We start from the raw sequence: 18099 nt of genomic DNA, 5'->3' as shown, positions 1-18099 counted from the left end.
GTGTTGGTGTTGTGGGTTACCACTATTTCTATGGCTCTGACTCTGAGTATGTAATTAAGGGTCTGTTTGGCGTATGACTCCAACTCCATGCTTGAAGCAGAGTGTTTGGCTAGAGGTGTCCCCAACTACACGAAAGAACGTTGAAAAATGAACGGGTAATGTGAGAGCTGCATGATATGTTGCCGCATTATATACGTTGAAAAATCAAGAACAGGCTATATGGATGGGCCGTACGAAAGCCCATATTCCCGAAGCCCAAGTATGAAACCAGCGCAGGCTTTGTCTAACCCAGTACGGCCAGTCGTCGTCTTCTCTACCTGGCGCTCTCCTAGATCAGATCACCACCACCGTCCACCACCGCCACCGCCACCGCTCTCGGTCGCCGGAGATCATCCTCTTCTCCGGCGACCACGCCACGCCGACCCCAGAGAAGGTTGGCTGCCCACCTGGAAGCCTCGGTTCGCGCTTCCCACCTCTGGTTCAGTCACCTCCCCCCTCCTAAATTTTGCTCGTCCCACGCTCGGACGAGCCCCGCTAGGGTTTTGGCCTGATGGATCCGCTCCGGAGCTACCTGGGGCGACTCCTCCTCGAGGAGATCACCCCGGTGGTGATGGTGCTGACAACACCGCTCGCCGAGGCGGCCTGCCGAAAGAGCGGCCTCAGCTTCGTCGACATGCTCGCCCCGTTCTCGCTCTTCAAAAAAATCGACGGTGATGCTCCTCCCAATGCTTTGGTTCAGATGTTCCAGTGCTGTGTCTGGTTTGTTTAGTTTTTGTGATCTCATGGAGGGTTCTGTGTCTCTGCGCGCGTTTGAGCAGTGCCCGTGCGAACGGCGAGCGAGGTGCCGTACAGGCTGCAGATGTTTAAGATTCGCATGGTTTACGCGTCCGACGTCCGGAAGGAGGACTATGAGGTGATCCGTGAACATTCTGGAATTGCTATTGTCGGTAGCTGTAGTTAGTTACTCCAGTGTTTGATATTGATGACCTCATTGTTTGGGAACAGGTGGCTGACGAGAGGATTAAGCCGGTGGTTTCTGAGGCCAATGAGAAGGCTCTTCCGGATTTGCTTTCAGACCCGCCGCAGCTTGAAGATGTACTTGGAAGTGAGATTCCCCACTCAGCTGATATTTGTATTGAAGTTCACATTGGACAAATTAATTGGACTGTAGTTGGAAATGTTACATTTATATGCTAATTGGATCAGCTATGAAACTAGGTAATCATATACTCCCTCCACCCAAATTATAGGCCGTTTTGGCTTTTCTAGTTGCTATGCACCTAGATATACAGAGTCTAGATACATAGTAAAAACTATATATCTAGAAAAGACAAAACGACCTATAATTTGGCACGGAGGGAATATATATTGTAAGATTGGGGTTAAACAATGTCCGAACCCAACCATGTCAAGTTCTAAAAGGAAACTAGGAAATGGTCCCGATTAACTACATATTGTCATTCCACCTGGCACTTGTAACATGCCCAAGTAGTTCCTGAGAACTGCAAACAAGAATGGAAAAAATACAGCAGAAGGATAGCTACTAGTAGAGCAGTGGCCTTGCGGCGGCAGTGGCAAGGAAGCCATGGCCACCGGTGAGGTATGCACGGAGGTTGGTGATGATGTGCCCAGATGCTGAGGTGACTAGGCAAAGTGAGTTTGTGTGGTCATTTTCCATAGAAACGGGAAGTGGAATAGCGATCTGTGATGGGTACATGTTGTTCCATTGCAATGGTTCCGAGCAACATGGACAGTAGTTAATGGGCTGGTTGCTGCTACCTAGGTTGGCAACACCTGGCTCTGCTCCTGAAATGGCATAAAAGATTAATAACTTATGTGGTGAGGATAGTAGAATGTGTGTTCACAAAAGAAGGAATAGCCGTGACTTTTAATGAGTAGCCACAAGCTTTCCATCAAGATTGCTTGGAGTTACAGCCTAATTTCAGGTGGTTGTTTGTAGAGATGAAGTTGCTTTGCATGCATTCTATAATGTGACAGCTCAAATTGCCTGTAAATGGTGCGTAGTAGAATGTGATGCTTGGTTCTGTGTGTGCCTTGTGTTACTGAATTGGGCAAATTGGTTCATCTGGGAAGTATGCTGGGAAAAGGTTGCGAACATTACTTGTTACTTCAAATGTCTGTCTCTCTTTGGCTGGGGCTCTGATGTATCCAAGCGTCAGATGTCACGGGTTGCTCTTGTTAGTGTTTCTTTTAGGAACTGAGCCTAGCTTGGTTGAGGGTTTGGCTGTACATTGCCAAGGCGAATTTGGGTGCATTTTTTCTTCTTAATATAAAGCCACCTAGGTTCTCCTAGGTTGGTCATTAGTGTTTCTTTAGTTGTGTCATGTCTTAGTCAAGTCAATTTGCAATATCTGTGAAGCTCAATTGTGCGAATATTGTTTGGTAAATTTTACATATGATTCATTTATTATATAATTTCAGAGCCTGAAGCTGAGCTGTGCCCATTGTGGATAAAGAAGTTCAATAGAGAGCTAATGCAAACGTTATCCTATTCGGAGCATGAGACGTTTGACCATCCCGTGGCATGTGAGATATGACACTTTCCTGTTCTTAACTGGTCATTCTGTTTCCATAATATTTTCTTGCTTATGCTTTAAACTATTATTAACAGGTCTTCTGGTTGTGTCGTCAATGGATAAAGAACCCATCAGCAAATTTGTTGATCTCTTCAACACAAATCAGTTGCCTTCTCTTTTAAATGAAGGCATAATGGATCCTCAAATTTTGAAGCATTATCTCGTACTTCATGACCAACAAGAGGGGCCGCAAGACATGTATTATTCCTCACCTTTTTTTGTACTACTAAAGAAGACACCCTTTTAAGCAAGGCATTCATGATGTTAAAATCATTTTAGAAAAACCTAGCTGGCGTTTGTTCTTCATACCTAACCAACCTCTTAGGAATGGACCAAACATAATTGCTTGTGAGTCTGTATTGGTAAAATGGTTATAAAACTGAACCATCTTCATATTTGGCCGTTCACCATTTTTAGGATTCTCTGTCTTCACCAAGGTTTGACAGACTTCCTCATAGTGTTTAGTTTCTCATGTGCCCTATTGCCTTTATTATTCATGTCTTGTTACTTCCCAAATTCTACATTTGAAGGGCTCGTTTTCCTAACTTAATGCTATGCCATTCCACTTGTCTTATGTCTGCTTCTGTGTTGATCATATCTGTAGTTTATTTCAGTTATTTGATGCTTGTGTATCAGTATTGTTGACTTTTAGTGCTTAAAGCTCTCTTTTGTTGTTCACTGATGTTACTTTAGCATTTACCCTGTTCAATTATAATTCATCTGTTTTTGTTTAATAGTCAAACTGACCCATCCATGACTGCATATAACTTAAACACTTAATGGTGGGGTGACTGTTTCTTAAAAAAAATACGATTTCAGACCTCCTCCAGAACCAATGGACTTATAAGCTGAAAGACTGCCCCCCATGAGAGATATTCAGTCCAGTTTGAACTTGATAGACATTGAAAACTTAAGCTTCCTGGAATTATAAATTTCTCCAGCTTTTTAGGGAAGTTTGAGCTCCTCTTTTCCTTTGTTCCAAGAAGATGAAGCCCTCTAAGTAGCAGTGTCTCATAGAAGCATACTTCTGGAGGAAGCAAACTCCCATTAAAACTGCATGTGGCCTCTGATATAAACCTCATTAAAAGTAAACACTGCATCTTTCTAATTCTTATATGAGTAAGAACTTCGTTTGCATTAAAAGTAAATACAACTGCCGTTGGGCAATCAAAGAGCAGAGAACTTGAATGGTGTGATATTAAGATTATCTGAACCACTTGCTTATAGCTTCTTGCAATTTAATCTAATTTTCTTTGATATCTGATTTGTCAAGTCCGTTTTGAGTACTTTACAGAAAACCAGTCTTTATTGTCATAGCTGCAGAAAAATCCGTCAATACAGTCTGACGTTTGAAGTTCAAATTATATACGCAATATTTGCTTTTTGCTGACCCATATTGTTTTGTACATGAAGAGCTGTGAATGTCTTAGCTGAAATGAGGAGCACCCTTGGTTTGAACGACTGTAAATTATTATGTATAAATTCATCTACAGAAGCAGATGGTAGTAATACTGACAACTCATGGCTACCTTATGTGAGCATGCTGAATTACTTCACTTCGAATTACAGTAATGTGTTCAATTTTCAGCAAATATGCAATCTACTTATAGCCTTTTCACAACTAAATGCAGAAAGCTCTTGGTTTGAACAATCGTGAAGGAACCTGTTTGCTTAGCATGGATGATTTGATGAGGTATTACATACAGCATTGGTCTATACCATGCATGTGCTTTTCCATTGTGCTTTGCTGGGCGCAGAAGTTTCATGGTACTTAGTTCAGCATTTCATGCCACCTAACGACTCATCTGTGGGTGGGTATTTTGGGTGGGTTGAAGGATCGTTGAGTTTCTGTATTCAATTGGTTCAAGGTTTTTATGTGCCCTGATGCCAAGGATGGCACATCAAATTGTTACTCATCTATTTAGTGATCTATTGTTGGGTTGATTGATTGAAGGAATGTTGAGCTTTACAGTTAGTGTTGAAGTAAAGGTATTGTATCCAGTTCATTTAAGATTTTTTATGGGCAATAATGCCAAGGAGGGCACATCAAACTGTTCTGTTATTTTTCTTGCACTAGATCACTTTTCTTCAATTCTTCCATTGTTGGTGCGGTGTCACCTGCAGTGTCTCAGCTGTCAGCCAAGCTTTAATTGCTGAGTTTGTTTATTTCAGATAAAGGACTTCATGCAAGATTTTGCTTCTAATCATATCATCCCCTACATGGAGCAAAAGATACGTGTCCTCAATCAGCAGGTATGCAGTTGAATTTTTGCTATTTCATTATATTCATCCTATCTTTTCCCAACAAGATTCAGTACTGTTTTAGGTAGCCACAACAAGAAAGGGTTTTAGGAATCAGATCAAGAACTTGTGGTGGAGAAAGAGAGATGATGTCCCAGAAGCTCCAAATGGGCCAATGCAAGTGATTATTCTAGATCTTGCTACTTTTCACTGTACATGCATGATCTTTCTTAATATGTAGTAACACTATTATCTTGAACAGGTATACGTTCACCTCCATAGAATCACAGATCAGAGTTCTGGGTGATTTCGCCTTCATGTTACGAGACTACGAGCTTGCTTTGTCAAATTACAAATTACTTGCTACAGATTATAAGCTCGATAAGGCTTGGAAGCGATTTGCTGGTGTGCAGGTGAACATTTTTTTTTGCTTGTTTTGTTGTTGTACAGGTGCCTGGTCTCTGAGTTTGTCGTATAGGAACAACTAGGATTGCTATTCGGATGAAATATCCTGATGGAGCCATGCATATGCCATCCCCACCCGTATGAGCCCAAGCCCACAACATATTAGTGCAAAGTTGCAGCAGGTAGCAAGTCAGCTGATAGCCACTTAATGCCCACAAGCCCACGATGGGCACGAACTCCTACAGATCCTCTATTCCTCCGCAATTCCCTTATCCATTATTCCTCCACAATTCCCTTGTCCTTTCTTTGCAACACAACACAACAGCTCAACTTGCCAATCTCTGCACTCGTTTGCTGACGCACAGCGGCACAGGCTTGCCTTGTTGTTGTCGACCTTCATGAACTTTCGTGCTCAGCTTGCTGCGCTCTCTGGCTGCCAAGCTTCCTGAGCACCACCTTAACTAGCCAGCATGTTTGCGTTTTCTCTGCTGCATGCCATTCCATTGACCATTATTTCCTTTATTGCTTGCCACTATCAAGAACCTGCAAGTTCACGCATGGTAGATGTATGTAATCGCCTGCCAACCTTGTATTTTCCCATGCTCACTGGCCCACCTTGTATGTTCCCACGCTCACCAGTGCTGTTGCAAACTTGTAAACCTATGATACTGGCAATAGGGCACTGCAGAAATGTTGCACAGTTTTTTTTTTCTTGGACACACAGGAGAGCTGCATATCATTATATTAAGAAGGAAGGGTAAAGAACCTTATACGGTTCTTGGATTGTTTTTTCATGAGTTGTAGAATAACCTTAATGTGCATTATGGCCCACTGTCCAACACTGCCACTAGCTATTCACTTCATGATTATTTATATGACCTTTTGCAGGAGATGAGTGGACTCTGCTATTTCATGTTGGATCAGTCAAGGAAGGACGCCGAATATTGCATGGAAAATGCCTTCAGTACATATCTGGTATTTATTTTTACAAATTCACTTCTAGGTTTAGGCAAATGGTTATATCCTTCTTATGGCTTATTATTTTAATTTTGTGGATATGTGTTCTATTGTAATGCGCTATTGCCCCATGTTTCATACACAGTACAAGGGGCCAAGCCCCGTGTTGCACTATTTTCTCTCTATCTGGTGGTTAATGAATAACCAATGCAAGCCTAAATTGAGCATTGATTGCAACAAAATAGCAAGGGTGCTTACGTCAATATTCATGCGGAATGTACATTTAACTTACTCTGCAGATGGTCTGTCATTTGACTCTTCTGTTCATGGAATGTCAGCTTAATCAGTAAAGCTTTGAATTTTGATGTTATGGTGCTGGATACTATAAGCGCCATGCTGGTGATACCTGGCTCCAGGCCCTCTATGTGTTGTACCAAAATTCTGTATAGAACTGGGGATAATAGCTGTTTCAGGCCACATTGCCACATATTCATTCTAGTTTGTAGTTTCTGAGTTAATTCAAGAACATCTACCGTGTCAGAATGTGAGGTTTCTTCCTTTGTTTGAAAATACCCTCTTCAATATTAAATTACTCAACTGTTCGAATCTGAAGACCTTTGATGTATTTTAGAAGAAACATTTGGGATGCAAAGAAATGGAATATGATGCCCATGGCAAGATGTGCTTATGACATTTAGATAACATCTTAGACTCTTAATTTTTCCTGTTTGATCTTCCTCTCGTTCATTCAGAGTGCAATTCACCATTGCATATTTGCAGAGAATTGGATCGTCCGGGCAGAGGAATGCCACTAGATGTGGCCTTTGGTGGGCAGAAATGCTTAAAACAAGAGGACAATATAGGGAGGCATCAAGTGTGTATTTCCGTGTTTCTAATGAGGTAGTTTTTCTCTTCTTTTTGTTTGTTGCAGGAAGCATTTTAATTGACTAGATATAATGTTGATTGGCATTTTTTCTACTCAGGAACCTTCTTTGCATTCTGCTGTACTGCTTGAGCAAGCCGCTTCTTGCTATCTATTATCAAGTCCACCTATGCTTCGGAAGTACGGATTTCACCTAATCTTAGCTGGGAATAGCTACTACATGTCTGATCAGGTTCAAATTAATTTTTCTCCGAGTTATAATCACTTTAGAAGTTGATTGAATCTTTGTTGAATCCTGACCGTTCTTTCTTTAAATGCAGAAACAACATGCTGTTCGGGTGTACAGAAATGCTCTGTTCGTTTACAAACAAAACCCTTGGAGTTACATCAATGATCATGTACATTTTAATGTTGGAAGGTAGTTGGGTGTTTTTGGCTTCTATCCAATTTTATTTGTGTCTTTACGCTTCTTGACTCTTGGTTTACAAATAGGTGGTATGGAGTTCTTGGGATAATTGATGTAGCCATTAAGCACTTGCTGGAGGTCATCGCTTGTAGCCATCAGTCGCTGGTTACACAAAACATGTTCCTCAATGATTTTTTCCATTATGTTCAGGTTCTTGACCATCTAATAGACTTTGCACCTTATTGAACCGTAACTTTTAGTGCATTTCTAATTTGTGATTTTGTTTTGCTTATAGAGCATGGGGAAGAAGTTTGATGTATACAAGCTTCAACTTCCTGTTTTTAACATGTCATCGCTCAGAGTGATACATGAAGATCATCGCACTTATGCATCAGATGCAGATGTAAGGCCTAAACAAGATTAAACTATGACTTAAACCTGGTTAACTTCTTAACATGTGTTGGTTGTCTTCTGTAACAGGTTGGCGTTAGTGAAAGCACTTGGCATGAGCTGGAGGAAGAATTGATCCCATCATCATCAGTAGTCAGAACAAACTGGCTGGATACTCAGCCTAAATCTTCAAGAAAATACAAGGATTCCAGTGTTTGTGTGGCTGGAGGTAACATGTTTTACATATTCATGGTTACTACACCTAAGGAACCAGCTGAACATGAGATCAAACCATGAAACCCAGAACTCTGTCTGGAATTGTCTGGTATACCGCTGAGATGTGGCCCAAACCTTTCAATTTACTAGCCTAGTGCAGAGTAGTATCTTTTTTGAGATAGGTGCACACTTGTCTTTGAGTGCAATCTTGTATTCACGTCAGTTGTTGGATGATGGATAGATGCACCTTCTGTTTTAGGGCTTGAGTTGATAGTGCTGTGCATCTTCCTTAGTAACAGATGTGGTCTGGCCAGATCAGGCTGACCAATAGGAAGCAAATTGGTTTGTCCAAGCTGTAGATTAGCCACTGCTTGAAGTGGTGCAGCAGTAGTAGAAGGCAACATGAGGTTGAGGGAGTGGGCATGAGAAGGAGATGAGGAGGCCTCGAGTAGAGTCTATTGTTGTTTGAGCTTGAAGGATAGATCTTACCAACTGAATTGATATTTAGCCAGTCATTTGGCCTAGTCGGTGCTGATAACTTTTTAGCTCAATCATTGACAGGATATTGGTTCCATCAAACAAGGTCTCTTATGTTCTGCTTATGTTTTAGTTACAAGCTTATGACCTAGCTACAGGATCTTTAACCAATTTTGACCAAAGCTGAACCGTTCGTTTTTGGGAATGTTCATCAATGAAGCTTCGTTCTGCATAAGACTAGAAAAAATGGTTCTTGGTACCCAATTATTCATAAGCCTGAGAAATCCCAGAACTATTGTGTTCATATCTTATGAGCCTTTGGCAAATGACTCCTGGAGAGTGTCTTCCAACAAAACTTTGGAGCATTAAGCGTTATGTGAAGTTTCATGTTAATTTCTTGATGAATTGTAAAGGCACAAAGTAGACTTAAATTGGGTTCAGATTAGTGACGTGATCTCCTTTAGACCCTTTTGTGCATCACTTTTACTATGTATATAGCATTCTGATTTCCTTTTTTCGCTGGTTGCAGAAGCAGTAAAAGTGAGCGTTGAGCTTAAGAATCCTCTGCAAATTCCTGTTGATGTTTCTGGCATCTCTCTTATATGCCAACATTCGACCAATTTGGATGCTTTAACTTCTGGTATTCAATTTTCCTTAGACTTTTTTCCCATCAGAAATCCATATTAGAAGAATTATGCTTATTGTTGACGCATTACATCCCTCATCCAGATGTAAGTGGGTTGACCTTGGATGGTGGTGAAGATAAGGTTAACACAGAGCCATCTGTTTCAGTGTAAATATTCTTTTCCTAACTATCCAGGTCTTGTTCGTGTAGATGTTTTTTGTTCCACCCAAATTTCTAATGACTTATTGCTGTTTTTGGTTGAACACTGCAGATTTGAGACCGATGAAGAAAATTTCGTAGTGTCAAAGCTTGACATTATATTAGGAGGTGGTGAAAGTAAAAGAGTATGATTCCATTTCTTGCCTTTTATCTCCGCACAATATTGTGTGTACCTTGAATCTTGTCAGGATGCCTTCACCAACTGATTCGCTACAGCAGATCCAACTTTTCCTTAGTAAAAAAATAAATGAACAGATCATATATTTTTAGGGGCTGAATGGGGAAAGATACTTAAGGGTCTATTTGCTATTGATGGGCTGTGCTGTTGGATCTGTTATTTACTGGGATTTATTACAGTAAGATTTGCTGTTTACGCACAAATAAGAAAGATGTTAATGACCAGCTCTTATATTCCAAAGAACGGTTGAATGTTGTTTAAAAAAACACCACTCATACATACCCTGATAAAGCCTGTTCAATTCAATGAAACATATCCATCATTTTGCTCGGTATCCTTTAACCAGTCATATGCTATTAGTATTTATATTCATTTATTTCAATTTCTTAAATCTGATTTAACAAGAGATGTGCAGTGAAATCACAAGAAGGGTCATCTTTCCTTTAAAAAAAGAAAGATATAACTAGGGTTAAATACTACACCAATTACTACCTTGTTTGTCACTGTTTCACCAAGTACATCAATTTGTACATGCAGTAGATAGTTGTTCCGTTCTTGACTGAGAAGCACCTTTTCATTTTTTTCAGCCCTTTATTTTTGCAGATTTGATGTGTTTGGCAATTATTGTTTCATATAGGTATTCTGAATTTCTGTTAATAGTCTTTTAAAATAATTGTTCATTCATTTCCAATCCCATTAGGTGCAACTTGATGTTACTCCAAAAGTTGAAGGTATTCTGAAGTTGGTTGGGATATGGTGGACACTTTCAAATTCCGTAGTAGGATATCAATACTTCGAATTTGATGCTCAAAAGAAAAACAAGAAAGGGAAAAGAGGCCATCGTCGTTCTTTGAACAGCAGCTTGGTTGTAATCAAGGTTATAATCTATCCAGATTTCTCTCATATATTATTTTCTGATGATATGTGTGAAGTTTTAAATTCTTTGCCTACAGGGTTTACCAAAACTTACAGGATCTATTGATCGCATGCCGACAAAAGCATTTGCTGGTGATTTACAGCTGCTCAAATTAAATCTGAGAAACCATTCAGAATATGCTGTGAAGGTAGAATTCTTGCCACTTATCTTACTCTTGTTTCTTATTCTGATAATTCTTGAAGACTTGCTGAGTTTTTTTTACAAATGACCATAACTTTATGCAAATATGAAGCACCATATTATTTGTTAACTCGTTACAATCCCTTAATGCAGGGCATAAAAATGAAAATCAGCAACCCAAGATTTTTAATTCCTGGTGATTCATCGGACATTGGCCTCAAGTTCCCGCACTGCTTAAAAAAGCACACGCAATCAGAAATCAATCTTGTACCATACAAAAGCACGAAGGAAAATTTCAAGGGTTTACTCTTTGCATTTCCTCAGGTGAGGTGGTTTACGGCAGTCATTTTTATTTTTGCACTTGAAGAGTCCCATTGACGTTTGTATGTTTCTTTGCGGTTTCTTTTATGCTGATTCTTTTACAAATATTGACCATCCTTTTTTTTTGTCCAGGATATTGAAATTCAAGCAGGTGCAACACTCTCGTGGCCTATTTGGTTTCATGCTGCAACTCCCGGAAATGTTTCTCTTTATATATCTATATATTATGAAATGGAGAGTTCCAGTGATATTAAATACCGCACACTGTGCATGCATTACAATCTTGAGGTAACATGCTTTCATCATTTATAACCCTTATACTTAAATAATATGTTTTACAGAAATTGCTGGTTACAGTGTCATGTTGGAAACTTTTGATCTCCTAAACTGATTATATTTGGAATCAGGAGTATTTGGATTGTTAGCACATGCATAATACTTATATGTGTTTTCATAAAATGCTACCAGACTTTCGTTTGGTGGTCAGGGTTCTCTGAAAAGGTCTTTCTGATACAATGTAGGAAGGATAGATTGTGTATAATGGATGGGTTGTATTGCTTGAACCCCATGAGCTGTTTATTTAGGAGTACATAGCTTGGAGGGCAAGGAGCCTCTCCTAGAGATAAGGAAGGATAAGGGATTGCAATCGATCCTAAACTTATATCTGGAGTTGCATAGTATACTCGCAGTTTCACTACACTACATATGGGTGAGACGTTGAGTGTGCTCCTAACAAAATTACTTTACAAGGGTAAAATTGCTAAATTGTTAGTGATCCAAGATCATGGTGTTTCTATATGTTGTCCTGTATACAGCACTAGTCTTTGTACTCTTAATTTTTGGAATGGAGGAACAGACTGGTTGTTCTGTGCATGCTATTAATTTTATGTTTATTATCCTTTGGTTAATCATTTACTGCCATAATTTCCTAAACAGATCAGATTTTAAAGCTGCAAATAATTCTTTTTACAGGTCTTGCCATCACTTGACATATCCTTTGCTATAAGTATGTCCTCATCAAGATTACAAGAGTATATAGTTCGCATGGATGTCAGGAACAAGACCCCATCAGAGTCATTTGTACTTCATCAGTTGTCATGTGTTGGCAGTAAATGGGCAGTTTCAGCATTGCCTTCGTGCAGTTCTATCAGCTCTGTTGAAACAGTATCAGCAAATCAGGCCGTGTCATGCTTCTTCAAGATTAAGGTTGAAGGCGCACTCTTTAATAAGCTGTTGAGACACTTTTACAAGCCATGTTTTGCATTGCTTTATCTTATACGCTTGTTCATTATGTTCTGTAAATTCAAGGTTGTGATATGTTTTCCATTGCATTCTTCTTTTTAAGGATTTTGAGGCTGATTCATGTAAAGAGGCGGACAGGGGTTCCTACAGAACTGATATGACTTTATATCCTGGGAGCAGCGGAGATGTGTTTGACATTGCTCGATCTCCTTTAGCTGATTTTCACTTTCAAGAAAGATATAGGCAAGGCAAGTTAGTAAAGGTCAGTTCTAACTTAGACTATGACTTACTATACCACTCTGGCATCACTTTACAGCATTTTTTGCATGTTGTTTCCAAGAGTTACCTCGGTAGGGTCACGACTCAACACAAACTTGACTGGCAAACTGGGCAGTGGAACTGTGGGCATGTGCACATTTTTTGTCATTTTGAATGATGATTATTCTGACCTGTACTTGATAACTGTTCAGGGGCCATGCAGCCTTCTTGATTTTGTTGTGATCTCAAAGGCAGCTGGTAACTCTTCCGAGCCTTCTCCAGACTTGCAACTACTTTCTCATCACACATGTCATTGCAGGCAAGTGACAAACCTGTACACAATTGGACATTTTTTTTGTTGGCCTTTTGGTGGTTTTGAATATATGCTGATCCTATCTTCTGTTTCCTTAGTGCCCTTAGCCAGAGCCCTGTATGGTGGATTATGGAAGGACCTCGAACAATTACTCATGATTTTTCGAAGTCTTACTGTGAGGTTAGCATCCAGTTGGTAATTCACAATTCAGCAGCACATCCGAGTTCGGTGAGAGTGGTTACTTCTGATGTCATGCCAGAGAAAAGCCAAACTGTCCATCCACATGATCCTTCCAGTGTTCAGGGTGGATGGTATGATGTCTCATTGGAAAATGACATCAAGGCGATCTCTAGTGCCAAGGGTACACAACATGAGAAGCAATCTTCAAAAAGCATTTCACCATATGTTTGGTGTTCATTGAGTTCTGCTCAAATTGAGCTCCAACCAGATAGCTGTGCTAGAGTTCCTCTAAAAGTATGCATATTTGCACCAGGCACATACAATTTTTCCAATTATGAGCTGCAATGGAAAGTGCATCCATCTGAGGGAGCACAAGTGGATGAAAGTAAAAATGGGTCATCCGGTAGCGGTCAAGGACATCCTTTTTATGTTACTGTTCTTCAAAGTGTCTAGGGAATCACCAGGCTGAAGAGATACACCTTGGACATCCATGTAGTTCAGCTTGGAACTCAGGAATTACATCCAATGGCAATGGAGCAAAGAGCCTCGCTCCACCGATCCAATCCTGTGTGGCTGTGTAAGATGGCACTCAATTAGTTCCCTGACTGAATATAGTATATGAATATGCGTGGATATGCGCACGATTGTTCTGGTTCGGTGCTGATATATTTACGCAAAGTCCAGGTTGATGATAAATTCTGGTCAGTACATGTATACAATTGTTGGTGGTAAAATTTTGAGGGACAAGCATTGGTAACGGATGATAGAGACTTGACAATACAGGTTTTGCTTGTGCAACTGTTGATGTGGTTAGTAGCCAGTAGGATCGTGTACTATTCTTGTACATCCTGTTTAATCTTAACACACTGCTAGACGTTTTCTCAGATGCAGTATGTAGTGATAGTTCAATTAGATAAATTTTCTGTACTTTTTTACAAGGTAATCAGGCAATCTTCTTGATAACATTGCTGTATGGACAATGATAAATTTTGTTTGCCCAATGTTTGTTGAGGCCATATGGTATATTGATTCCCTTTTTTCCCCATAATAGTCGATTAGTCGACTGTGTACCTTTGTGCCTATATAACTCTGTTGTTTATCTTGCTTTACACAATGATGTCCACATTATTTTCCTCTGTGGCTGTGTCTGAGTGGCGCTGATTACCTTGAAAGGTTATTACAGTGCTCCTCACATTGCTCGTTTTGCCTCTTTGCTATAGTTCTTGGTCGATTCGCTTGTGCGAGTCGGGCTCGGACCGCAACCTTCCGTTCCGGCCCTGCGCGCGCCACGGCTTGAACGCACCCCGCCTCCGTTTCTCTCACCTGCCCGACTCCGAAGCGGCCGCGAGCCCTCACGTCCGGGGAATAAAGCGAAGCACCGGCGGGCACGATCGCTCCAAAACCCAAGGAAGCGCGCGAGTCCGTGACCAGCAGCGGCAGCTGATCTGCACGCCCACGCTATCCGACGTCGTTGCAGCTACAGGTAACCAACCGCGGCGCTCGGCCGATGGAACAGCCGACCATGGAATCGATGCTCCAATCCATGGAACACGATGTGGGGCTTGTGGTGGAGGAGCTCGAGGTGGCCGACCTGTCGCGGACGTGCCGTCGCGACCGGTTCCGCGGCATGTGCGCGCGTGCCTTCTGCTCCCACTGCTGCGGCCCCACCACTCGGCCATCTGCTTCCACGACGTCATCCCCACCCCCCTGGACGCCGCCGGCCGGCCGGCCGGCCTTCCCGACGCGCTACCCGGGCTCGGCGGACCCGATCCCGGCCTTCGTCGCCGAGCGCATGGCCGCGTCGAGGAGCGCGGCGGCCGGATGCACGTCCGGTGCCGGGGCGACGAGGGGTGGTTCGCGTGGTTGGAGCGCATCCTCGGCGGCCCCGGGGACGACGACGGCGGCGACCTGATGCTGGTGCCGCTGCTGAGGAGGGACCCGCCGTGCACGTGCGTGCAGTGCGGCGGGCCGGTGCCGCACCCGGTCTGGTTCCGCTGCTCGCCGCCCTGCGCCGCGCGCCACGACGAGGAGCTCGCGCGGCGTCGGGACGCCTTGCGGGCCGCGCGCCAACTGGCCAAGCTGCAGATCGACGGATCCAACTAGCTACCTACGTGTTCGGTGTACCCATACGTAGAAAAGGTCCGAGAAGTGTGGGTCCCGTTCAGCTGATCTGATCCTAAACTGCATAACCCCTCCGTCTCACGGTACGGCGATGTGCCTCTCTATTCTCACCTTCCTGTCCAGCGACGGCGTTGATCGCCTAGCTAGAATGCAGCCCAACTGCCGCCGCCCGCGATTACGCGGTGATTCAGGCCGCCGTGGAATCAGCTGGAGCCGTGCGTTGTCCACCTGTCCTCGTCCCTTGCCTTGCGTCTGCGTGTCGCGGACTCCCCGCCGCCCGCTGGCCCGCCGCTGCTCTCCCAAATCTTGCGTCGGGTCAACGGGGGTGGGTAGAGCCGACTGCCGAGACGTCATCTGCTTGATGCAATGCATGCGCCCTCCCCGGGCCGGGCACTCGGGTTGCTCAGCCCCATGGTGGTAGAATACTCGTGTGACGCAATACATGGATGCAGATGCAGCACGAAAATGTGTGACGCAGATCAACGCGATTACTCTATAAGTATAGTTTGTCGATTGCATCACTTTTGCTAGTACCAATTGATGAGGGTGGGACTGGCCGATTGCAATCAAACCACTCTGGCAGCCGTGCAAGTAGCCTGATATGGCCCTTTTCGGCCTTTCCTCTCCTCTCCTTCGTGCTTGTGCAGTCGTGCACATGCGCTGACGTTGATCGGGTCAACATGGGCCACCTTTAACGATGAGTTCGTTACCTCCTCCGTATGATTGCTGCCTAAAACTCATTACTGTTAGTCTAAAAAATATAGTAATTATAAGAGTGCTTACTCGCAGCAGCCGCCCCGTCAAGTCGTCCAGTGAAAATGAGAGCTAGCTGCTCGCGTGTGCGGCAGCTGGTCAGCTGCGTGGTGCGGTGGTTGGTTCCGGCTCGGGACGGTTGGATTTCCAGCGACGCCACCGCGTGATCCGGCGCGACCGCGCGCGAGCCGGACCTGGACCTGGCGGCGCCATCGTCGTCTCCCAACTCCCGTACGTGTCCACCCTCCTGCCTCGCCTTCCTCCCACCTTCCTCCCTCGTTGCCATTTCAGACGGTCTCCTCAGTCCAGACGCCGACTCCTTCAACTCCGCGTCTTCTTCGTCCCCCTTCCACGATTGATTGAATCTTCTCCTTCCCCCTTGTCCAACCAACTACTTCTATTTCTTCTCCCGATCCAAGAAACCTGCCACCGAAGCGAGCTCCAAGAAACGATCTTGATCTCGATCCGGGAGGAAGTCGCCCGGCCACCCGAGCAGAGCCAGAGCCAGAGCAGCGGCGCGATCCAGGAGACAGCCACAGCCAGCCAGCCGCCATGAACAGCCTGTTCTCGAGCTCGTGGAAGCGCGGCGGCGGGGGAGATGGCGGGGACATCGAGTCCGGCGCTGACGGTGTGGAGATGTCCGCGCCGCCGGGTGCCGCGGCGGGCGCGAGCCTGGACAAGTTCTTCGAGGACGTGGAGTCGATCAAGGATGAGCTCCGGGACCTGGAGCGCATCCAGCGGTCCCTCCACGAGGCCAACGAGGGGAGCAAGTCGCTGCACGACGCCGCCGCCGTGCGCGAGCTCCGGTCCCGGATGGACGGCGACGTCGCGTCGGCGATCAAGAAGGCCAAGGTCGTGAAGCTCCGGCTCGAGTCCCTGGACCGCGCCAACGCCGCCAACCGCTCGGTGCCCGGGTGCGGGCCGGGGTCCTCCACCGACCGGACGCGCACTTCCGTCGTCGCCGGGCTCCGCAAGAAGCTCCGCGACTCGATGGAGGCCTTCTCCTCCCTCCGGTCCCGCATCGCCGCCGAGTACCGGGACACGGTGGCGCGGCGGTACTTCACGGTGACGGGGTCGCAGCCCGACGAGGCGACGCTGGACGCGCTGGCGGAGTCCGGGGAAGGGGAGCGGTTCCTGCAGCGGGCGATCGCGGAGCAAGGGCGCGGAGAGGTGCTGGGCGTGGTGGCGGAGATCCAGGAGCGGCACGGCGCCGTGGCGGAGCTGGAGCGCAGCCTGCTGGAGCTGCAGCAGGTGTTCAACGACATGGCGGTGCTGGTGGCGGCGCAGGGGGAGCAGCTCGACGACATCGAGGGCAACGTGGGAAGGGCGAGGTCGTTCGTCGACCGCGGCCGGGAGCAGCTGCAGGTGGCAAGGAAGCACCAGAAGAGCACCCGGAAGTGGACGTTCATCGCCATCCTCATCGTCCTCGTCATCGTCCTCGTCATCGTCCTGCCCATCGTGCTCAACAACACCAAGAAGTAGCAGCCTGGCTGCGGTTGGCCTCAGGCGCCATGGCGATCAGGTTGCCGAACGTTTTGTTGATACTTGATAGTTGATACTGCCCCAGGAGAAATTCTTTTTCCCCTATCTCGTTTTGTTGCGATTCGTGGCGTTTATGGTTGGTTGATCCGATCGGGTTGATTATATTTATCAGTGATTTTGTTCCTAACACATGGATTGGTATTTGGGTTGGATTCTGGCGACGAGCCATTTTTCTGCTCTTGCTGGGCAGATGAACGAACTTGGACTCTTTGGATCGAGCAGACGAGACTCGCGGGTCAAACCTGCTTGAGGCTTGACGCAGTCTCACCAGTCTTGCAGTGTTCCTAGCCCCCTACCCTAACATACCGGCCAGGGCTGGCTGGAATACATGGCCCGCCCAGGCAGGAGCAGAATACTCTGTACCACACCACTTGGTTCGCCGCGGGGGACGACGCCCTCGCCCTGGCCCTTACGCTGCTGCCGCTCCGCGTTTCAGCCTGATTGCTTCAGCTTATCAGCCAGCAAACAATGTTTTTCTTTCACAATAAATGAGCCAGCTTTTCAACCACCTTATAAGTCGAGCCGAACTAGCCGTTTCTCCTCTGCTCCCGTTGCTTGCACCAACGCTCGAGCCTCGAGGTGGCCACGCCGCGCGGCATCAAGCCACGTCCTCTGCCACATGTACCTGCCTACGCAGACCCGTTTATCCCCGGAGCGAAGTGACCTGACGTGCTGTCCAACACATGGGAGTCAAACCTCCGTGTCCTGAGGTTTGACT

General features: G+C 45.0%; 2 protein-coding genes across 2 annotated transcripts; both read left to right on the top strand.

The window, feature by feature from the left end:
* Positions 1-147: 147 nt before the first annotated feature.
* On the top strand, positions 148-14010 carry LOC101765417 (trafficking protein particle complex subunit 8). Its single transcript, XM_022823408.1, is given in 32 exon segments — positions 148-155; positions 277-433; positions 539-710; positions 819-913; positions 1006-1052; positions 1054-1110; positions 2423-2547; positions 2633-2795; positions 4011-4131; positions 4229-4290; positions 4355-4364; positions 4770-4850; positions 4924-5015; positions 5101-5251; positions 6132-6218; positions 6981-7100; positions 7184-7315; positions 7404-7501; positions 7576-7699; positions 7785-7892; positions 7970-8108; positions 9102-9212; positions 9302-9365; positions 9469-9541; positions 10295-10471; positions 10548-10658; positions 10805-10975; positions 11105-11260; positions 11945-12178; positions 12318-12476; positions 12685-12791; positions 12884-14010. Coding segments are annotated over 32 exon segments (4047 nt in total). The 3' UTR covers positions 13419-14010.
* Positions 14011-15922: 1912 nt separating this feature from the next.
* LOC101763640 (syntaxin-121) lies at positions 15923-17510 on the top strand. Its single transcript, XM_004981451.4, has one exon. It carries the CDS (start codon positions 16392-16394, stop codon positions 17319-17321), a length of 930 nt encoding a protein of 309 aa, XP_004981508.1. The 5' UTR covers positions 15923-16391; the 3' UTR covers positions 17322-17510.
* The last annotated feature ends 589 nt before the right edge of the window (positions 17511-18099 follow it).

Source organism: Setaria italica, chromosome IX, assembly GCF_000263155.2.
Source record: "Setaria italica strain Yugu1 chromosome IX, Setaria_italica_v2.0, whole genome shotgun sequence".
In the NCBI taxonomy this organism is placed as follows: domain Eukaryota; kingdom Viridiplantae; phylum Streptophyta; class Magnoliopsida; order Poales; family Poaceae; genus Setaria; species Setaria italica.
Note: the sequence above shows the minus strand (reverse complement) of the source record. Positions and strands in the feature narration are given on the sequence as shown.